The sequence below is a fragment of the Labrus mixtus genome, chromosome 16, assembly GCF_963584025.1.
Source record: "Labrus mixtus chromosome 16, fLabMix1.1, whole genome shotgun sequence".
Taxonomy (NCBI): domain Eukaryota; kingdom Metazoa; phylum Chordata; class Actinopteri; order Labriformes; family Labridae; genus Labrus; species Labrus mixtus.
In genome coordinates, this window is record NC_083627.1 from 18,941,716 (window position 1) to 18,950,907 (window position 9,192).

The window sequence follows — 9,192 nt, forward strand, 5'->3', positions numbered from 1 at the left end:
CAAATCCTTTGCAAAAAACATACTGCATATATATTTAATCTAATCGATTCAAATTGTCCATATCTCTACTGATCTTCTTTTTTTAAAAGTTTTTTATTGATATCCTCATGTGTTTTTTATTATTATATTTACCTTTTATCATACTGCATTGATCATTAAATTTATAAACTCTAATATTTAAAATCATCCACTGAGGAGAAAATTCCTCATCAAGCTTGACAAACTCTTTGAATTTTAAATTCATATTTTTTAGATTGTTTGCTTGAGGTAGATTCATATATTTCGCTTCAGTTGACTGACTCTGTGTGTTTGCATATCTGTCCTCCCTCTCCGCTCTCGGACGTTAAGAGGCCGGTGTCGATCAGCGGCTGTTTGAGGCCTTTCAGAGACGCTGACATACGATGATGATGATGTCATTGATTCTACACCTGGTCATCTTTGGGCTCCTTGTTCAGGGTGAGGCCAGGTTCACTACAATAATCACTGTTATTGCATTTACCTTTTTTCCACCGTTTCTCTCTAAAGTTAAGAAAGCAAAGATTCTGTTTGGATGTTGTTCATCTTTCTCCGTCCGTTTCGATAACCTTCTCCCCTTTTTTCATGTTTCTTCAGGTTCATCAGGAGACATCCTCCTGACTCAGACTCCTGGATCTCAGTCTGTTGTTCTAGGACAGACTGTCTCTATCAGATGTCAAACCAGCACAAGTGTTAGTACTCATCTCCACTGGTATCTTCAGAAACCTGGAGAAGCTCCTAAACTCCTGATTTATTATTCTACAAGCCGTCAGTCTGGAGTTTCAGCTCGTTTTAGTGGAAGTGGATCTGGAACTGACTTCACTCTGACTGTTAGTGGAGTCCAGACTGAAGATTCAGGAGATTATTATTGTCAGCAGGGTTACAGCTTCCCGTTCACACAGTGATACAACGTCGTACAAAAACCTCCGTCAGCTGAAGAGGAACTGATCTGACTGAACAGCTGCAGAGAAACTAAAACAAAGTTCCATGAAACACAGTATAGTTTAAAATCAATTTAAACTATAAACTCTAAATATTCTGCACATTAAGAAGATTATCTATTTTAATTCTTTCAATGAATACACAAGGGTGTTTTATGTTACAAGACCCGAACCCCCCCATGAACCCAGAAAACATCACTGATGATGAGTTCTAGCCCATCTGTCGGATGTATCTTTTATCTATCTTTACACACACACGTACATTTTATCCTAATAAAACTAATTTTGTAGTTTAGTTTCTACTTTTTTCTACTTTTGCAGTTTGTAAATATTTTGAGTGTTTAAATTGCAGTAGCACTGACTTGAAATCTCTCTATGCTGATGATATCACGCTTGATTTAACAGATTTAAAATATTTCTTTGAGCTAAAACACATTCATTTAGATGTTTTCCTCTTTTCTTTTGATAAACATTAACCACTAGACATTTTAAAGTCCTGGTCATTAACATTTTCAGTAAAGAAAGCTGATTTGATGATTTTCATTCAGTTGTTTCAGTCATTAAGGCGTCCATATCGATTATTAGAAAAACCTAACTTATATATTGTATATCTGTTTATTATGAAGATGTTTCATGATACAAAATATTTTAAATTTGCTTTAATTCGGTTTACATTCTGAATAATTGATTGAAGACGTTTTTACACGTTTGAAATAATTGAAAAAGACAAAAAGTGTATTTCTCATTGATTTAATGAACAGATTATCAGGAAACAATACACACACATATGAAGCAACAAGCTAATATTTATTCTTTAGAAACATGAAATAAAGAGAGAGATAGCAGTATCACAGTAAAACCAGCAGCAGAGTCCCAGTGAGTCATTACTGGGAACACTGGTCTCTACTCAGACTTTCTGTGACTCGAGCCTGGGCGCCCTGGGTGGCCTCACAGGTCACAGAGACCACCTTCCTCCACTGGTCTGCAGAGAGCCTCAGGGTGCTGCTCCAGCTGTAGAGAGCGTCCTTCTCCAGCACCGCAGGGCTCCTGCTCTCCTCCCAGCTGCTGCTGCTGCTGCTGCCGTCCACGTTCCAGGCCAGACTCCAGCCTGAAGGGAAGCCCTTGTTGGCCAGGCACATGAGCGTGGCCTTCCCCTGCTCCAGCTCCTCATTGGAGGGGGGCAGCACCGTCAGGGTGGGACGCGCATCACCTATAGGAGACACCAATCAGATTAGAGGACAGGAAGCACACAACTGTCAATCAAACACCACACCCTATAGGACACCTTTAATGTCTGAGAGTTGATTTTCTTTTTTTAGGAGTTTCTGTCAGATGTTTCTTTCTGCTCCACCGGTCACTCACTCACACATTGTTTCACTTCCCTTTAAGAAGCCTCTCATGCACATCAGCACACAGAGAGAGAGAATCACACAGAACGACCTGAAATATATTTAAACTACATCTGAATCAAATCTAAAACATTACAAACATTCCCCATCAAAATAATCCAAAAACTTTGCAACACATTTTTAAAACAGTTTGTAGGTTAAAAAAAAAAAAAACTAAAACAGAGAATCAACTGAACACAATCAAATGTTCTTCATGTGAATTCAAATCAGAAAAATGTCTAAATTAGACGCATAAAGAGATCAGAGATTACGTGCATTTTAAAACACCGTTCTTTATGTTTGTTTTGTTCGGTTCATTCAAACAACTGAATCAGATAAATACCTTAAAGAGTTGTCAGAAAATGAATCTCAGGAAAACATTTAAAACACTTCTCTTTGTTAAATATCAACCTGTTTATGTTTCAGTGTGACAGAAATCAAACTGTCCTGAGTGAACCTTCACGGTAAAGCAGGACCGATAAAAACACGATTTCATTAGAGTTAGTTTCACGATGATAAATATTACAAATAAACAGAGAGACAGCTGCTTTAACATTTTCAATAAATGTTAATGACAAATAAATTTCATTCAGTTGTTTCAGTCATTAAGGCGTCCATATCGATTGTTAGAAAAACCTCATGAATAGAACATTATTTAGCAGCTGTCTCTGAGGTTGTCAAAGTGTGATTTATGTGGATCAAATATAAAAATCTATATTTTAACATTAGGTTTAATATTCATACAGAAACTTACTTCCAACATCCAGTCTGGTTCCTCCACCAAAAGTCCACCACAGTGGTACAAAGTCATTGAGCGGCCGTACAAAAACCTCTCACTGTAGAGACACACGGCTCTCTGACTTTAACACACTGAACTCAAACTACCACAACGCCACATGTCACATTACCGTGAGAGTGAAAATCATCTATTTCCCAACAAATAAAAACTCTGGCTTCAAACATTTTACCTTCATTTAAATTCAGTCTGTGTTTCTGTTTTCAACTGAAATCCTTTAAAGTCAAATGTTGTCTTTATTCTTTCTAAAACAAGATATTTAAAAGTTAAAGGTCAGTATTTTCTTTTCCTCCAGGCTTGAATATGAAGACAAAAGACACCAGAATAACTTACTGATTGAATAAAAAGATGAATATGTGACTTACTTCCAATATCCAGTCTGGTTCCTCCACCGAACGTGTACCACAGTGATACAAACTGATGGAGTCGTCGTACAAAAACCTCTCGCTGTAGAGACACACGGCTCTCTGACTCTGACACAAACACAGACACCTGAATGAGTCTCTGCCTGCAAGACCTCTGAGACCAAAAGAAAACTGAATTTAAAAAGATTATAACAAATTAAAGAATGTCTTTCTTTGAGATATTTAAATTATTTTTAAATCATTTTCTCAAGAATATTATTAATTATCGTGATTTATATCAGAATAAATGTTTCTAGAAGCATGAACATGAAATCATATTAAATTTGTTTTGAAAGTTTTCTAATTAATTGTATAATTAATTGATTGATTGATAAACAGAGTAATGAGAGTGATCCCTGTTGGAGTCAGTCAGAACATTTCCATAGAGAGCCACTTTGCATCAGCAGCACCATGCTCCAGTGCTCTGGGAGAGTTTATAGTCCTGACAGTTGAACACTGGATGACTGACAGCTGTCCTTCATCGCAACAGAAATCCTCGTCCTCATCATCAAAAACATGACTTTGATCTGCGTCCTCATCTGGACTGTCCTCCTCTGCTGCTGCTTCACAGGTAAAGTCCAGAGAATCAAACTCCTCTCCTCTATGAACATCCGTCCCTCTGAAATGAAGCCCACTAAACCCTGATGCTGCTTTCTGTTTTTGTCTCTGTATCCTCAGAGTCCAGAGGACAGGTCACAGTGACTCAGCCTGCAGCAGTGACCTCTGCTCTGGGAGCCTCCGTCTCCATCTCATGTAGGACCAGTCAGAATGTTTATGTCTGGAGCAGCTACCACTATTTAGCCTGGTACCAACAGAAAGATGGAGGAACTCCTAAACTGCTTATATACCGTGCTAGCACTCGAGAATCAGGGATTCCAGATCGTTTTTCAGGCAGTGGATCAAACTCTGCCTTCACTCTGACCATCAGTGGAGTCCAGACTGAAGATGCAGCAGTTTACTACTGTCAGAGTTCACACTATATCAACAGTCAGTGGGTGTTCACACAGTGAAAAAGCGTCGTACAAAAACCTCCCTCACTCACACTGAACAGAAACTGAACTGACTGCTGCAGCTGGATGTTTCTGCAGAGACTGACACACTTCACTGAGGACACACACACACGCACACACACGCGCACGCACGCACGCACACGCACACACACACACACACATAATTTTTCTAATACTTTAACAACTTTCCTAAACTCTTAATACACCAACACACCTACAACACACAAATGGCAAAACAGTTCATTTCATGCTCAAAATCACACATTGTAAACTAAAGTCCAACACTAATTTTCAAAATAAAATAATAAACTCACACACTACACCATGTCCACCAAAACACTACACTCAAAATAGAATCATTCTTCCAAAACACTAACACATGTCCTCTTCCAACATAAACATTTAATCACAGCACAATGTCATAAAAACATGAACATCAGATGGAATTACAGGAACTACATTACTTTACATGTGTCAGATCTGCCCTTATACAATAGACATATTTGATCAAAGATTGTGCTTAGCACTGCAGTTTCTTTTAAAGCCTCTTTACATTTTGTTTTGTTGGGTTTAGTAAATGCATGCATTTTGTTTCTTTGGCTGCAGAAATGTAATACAAAAAAGGAATGACCCATCTCAGAGTAGCTTTATAGAATGTACTGTTTATGAAGAAAAGAAGACAGAGACAGAATTGCTACAGTAAAGGCTTTATCTGCAACAGGACATTACTGCAAAATAACAAAAATATACAATATAGCTGCCATATATTGTATTACTGTATGTGAAAATACAAAATATACAAACAGAAAAAGCCACAGAAGAATAAAGAAAGAAAAAAAAGTCCTCTTCTAATCTGCCCGGTCTTCTGCATTTGGCCACATGTTCTCATCCACATCACACCTGATATATTCTCTGGCAAGGCATCTTGGGAAGAATCTTCTGGCATGCCTTATCCACCCCTGGCAGTGTTCAGCTGTGATGTCTTGACATGCAGCATCCATTGCATCCAGGAGGGACATTTGGTCCTGTGGGCGACGGTCAAAAACCTTCCATCTCCAGGCTGAGAAAAACTCCTCAATGGGGTTGAGGAAAGGAGAGTAAGTGGCAAGGAAAAGGGACATCGTCCTCGGATGGGTGTCAAACCTGGCTGTGAATGCACAGGAATGGTGGAATACCACATTGTCCCATGTGATCACATACAGTATATTGGCAAGTGGTCTCCCACCTGTCCCCTTTCTGCCTCTGCCACCAGTCTTTTGTGCAGGTCGTCTAAAAACAGGAGAAGGTGGTCAGGGGCCAATCTCACATTTATGCAGGAGTGCACCATTTTTGGAGATTGCAGCGCACATGGTGATGTTGGCTCCTCTCTGGCCCAGGACGGTTACTGTGGCCCTTTTGCCAATTATGTTTCTTCCACGCCGACGCCTTTTCGTCAAGTTGAAGCCAGCCTCGTCAATGTAGATCATTTCATGTGGGACTTGATTTGCCTCCTTCTCCATGACTCTCTGAAAGTAATCAGACACAGTGTGTGTAAATGCTTTGCTGTAGACCTACTGTACTCCAGGTTTATAGAGTAGGTTACTGCAAACACACTATGTATAGTACAGTAATGACTGTATTGCATAACCTTACCTGGATGTATTGGCCACAGAGTTCTTTGATGCGCTCGCTGTTTATTTCAAAATGAACTTTGTATAGTTGTTTCATTCAGACCAGTGTTTCCCCTACCGTTATATTAGGGGGGCGGCCCGCCCAACCAATGGCACCCCCCGCCCCCCTTGATGGTCAACTTCATTTTATTTTCTATATAGCGAGAGATCACAACAGAAGTCATGAGGATACCTTTCATATAGAACAGGTCTATACCTCATCCTTTCATTAAACAAACTTAATAGCCTTATGTTCTTTATCTTATTTACACGACGTCATGTCATTTCTGTCTCTACATGGTCGCGCGTTTACAATTCTCCTCTGCTCTCTGTGTTGTGCACGGCAGAGTTTCACCCCGATGCACACACACACACACACACACACACACACACACACACACACACACACACACACACACACACACACACAAAGAGAATGACGTTTATATACAGTTACTGCCTAAAGTGTCTGCACGCCACCACTACGATCTCCGTGCACGTAATTAAACGGCTGCATTATGTTTTCTGTTCGTCAGTATGTTGTTCTCCTCTCTGTTGTGGATGTTGTCATTCCATTGGATTACACATAGCATTGATATAAAGGCAAATATTCTCATTATAACATTGTGTAGCGGACTCTGTTGCTACGGCCGCTACTTCCGCGTTGTTTATTTACCTCACGTATCACCTCGGGAAATCCCCCGCCCCCCCTCCCCTCTGACAGGGATAGCCCCCCGCTGTGAGGAGCACATGTGAACGGCTAGGTCGGGAGAATCTCAGGAGTGTTCCTCCTGTAATTATCTAGATATTATCCGGAGTGCATATGTGAAAATGGCTTCTGTGATTAGCTAGAGTCTGAGAAATGGATTTATGCTGATTGATACAATGTTCCTAAGACAAGGTTGTCCTCTACAACTCTGGACTGAATGTCCTTCAGTTTTATTTTATTGTCAGAAATCACCACGTTGACAATGGCAAGTTCCTGCTCTTCATTTAGGAGCTTCCTTCTTACCCCTGAGGGAGGTAGATGTTGAATCCTTAGAGAGACAAAACACAGTTACATATGAGAGACCGGAGGCATACAGTTCCTGTAATACATGGTAAATTGATTTACACTTTGCAGTAGGAGAAGCCTTGTAAAATATCCAACCTGTTGGCTTGTCGAAAAATCCGGACAATGGATGCCACTGTGTCCCGGCCAAGGGGCAACCTCCGGTCTCGAAAAATGAAGCCAATGCAGAAGTACAAAAAACTGCAGTTCCTCGAGGTTCCGCTTGAGGCTGGCTGCAGAAGCGGCGGAAGTGCCATAAGCCCACAGCCAAAAAAGCCTGTTTTTACCAGGGGGGGGGGGGGTGAATTTTTTTACAACTCGTCAGATTTGATTTTATTAAGGGAAACGGCTATGCCCATATAAGGGATGTGGCAGATTTGATTGACAGCTCTGCATGCTGCATCTGTCTGTCAGGTCAGCAGGTCAGGAGGCTAGGTAGCAGCTTGATCCGTCTGATTTCTCGTCTTTTTTACTTCGTTTGGAGAGTTTGTTTAACACATATCTGACAACATACATGGCTTGCTGTGCAGTTAACAGACCATCCAACAAGTTGATGCTTCAGTTTTTTTCGGTAAGTGATATAGTAGTGTTATATTTACTGCATACTCATGTGTCGGTATTTATATTTACGGACCTAGCTTGTTTAGCGTTAGCTTGTAAACCAGTCGGCTAACTGTACTCAGTGTAGCCCATTATTTACGGTCAATGGTTTGGAAATGTTTGTTGTTAAAAATAATGAGTTTGTGTGATGTTAGAAGCTAAAGGTTCACCTCGGTGGTTAACCACAGACTGTAAATATGGTTATCTGACGTTATGATGAATGTTATACTCCACGTAAATGTCGACATTAAAAAACAAACTTTGTGTAGTAATTATCAGTCAGTACTTAACATAAAGTTAACTCAACTGAACCTAATATGCTGTGTAGGTTATAGAGGATGACATCAATGTTACATGGTTGACGTAGTGTCTTAAGATTTGTGCAAACTGTTACCAAATTTAAAAAAAATTCACTTTGTAAGAGTTCAGGTAATTTTAATCTGGTTATTAATATAGTTCTTAATCGTTACAGATGCTCTTACAAAGAATATAGCAGTAGAAATATAAAATATAAATAACATATGGAATGAAAATAAGATATAAAGCAATAAGTACAAGAAATAGTTTGAAGAATACAGCCATGTACCGAGCTCATGTTAATAACAGATGAGCTACTGTATGTTCTGTACTAAAGCACAGAGAGTTGGGACCTGTTAATGATTTAAATAATTCAGGTTATATTTGTTTCATATTAAGATGAAGTAATAGCCACAATAAATTGCTTAATCTTTCCTCACACAAAATCTGAGACAATTTGATGTGGAATATCATTGTGCAAGTGAGTGAGAGAGCTGAAAATAACATGATTACAATAAGGTTTATCTTCTTAACTTTGAATAGATGTTGATTACCTGAATACTGTACCTTTGTTGTCTGGGTAGTACTGTTGAATTTATAAATGTGCTCTTACACACAGATGAATACAGAAAAATAGATGAGAACAAAACAATGATTTAATGAATAACTGATATTTTCTCTTTCTTTGCCATCCTGAAGACCCCGCACTAAAAGTCCATGTTCTCCTGGATCCATGTCACATGCTCGAGCTTCTTCAGAATGACTTTTCAACAGTCGAAGTTCTGGTGAGAGAAGATGGCCAGCAGATAAGACAGCAGTACATCATCCACAGGCTTCAGAAGAAGGAGGAGGATTTGCACCTTGCATCATGCTTCAGCTGTTCAAATAAAAATAGATCTCCTCCAAACAACTTGCAATCAAACCATTTTCTTCCCATTTTAAAACCCTTTGTCCAGTTTAGATGGATTAGAAGATTTTTAACTGTGTTTTTATTCACAAGTTATTTACTCTCCATGTATCTTGATTTAAGAATGGGGCTGT

General features: G+C 39.4%; 2 gene segments (V, D, J or C); one reads left to right on the forward strand and one right to left on the reverse strand.

Moving 5' to 3' along the window:
• Window positions 1–1,690: 1,690 nt before the first annotated feature.
• LOC132991515 (Ig kappa-b4 chain C region-like) lies at window positions 1,691–3,242 on the reverse strand. The segment is given in 2 exon segments: window positions 1,691–2,166; window positions 3,230–3,242. Coding segments are annotated over 2 exon segments (339 nt in total).
• An 803-nt stretch (window positions 3,243–4,045) lies between these two features.
• Window positions 4,046–4,573, forward strand: LOC132990998 (Ig kappa chain V region 3381-like). The segment is given in 2 exon segments: window positions 4,046–4,115; window positions 4,223–4,573. Coding segments are annotated over 2 exon segments (387 nt in total).
• The last annotated feature ends 4,619 nt before the right edge of the window (window positions 4,574–9,192 follow it).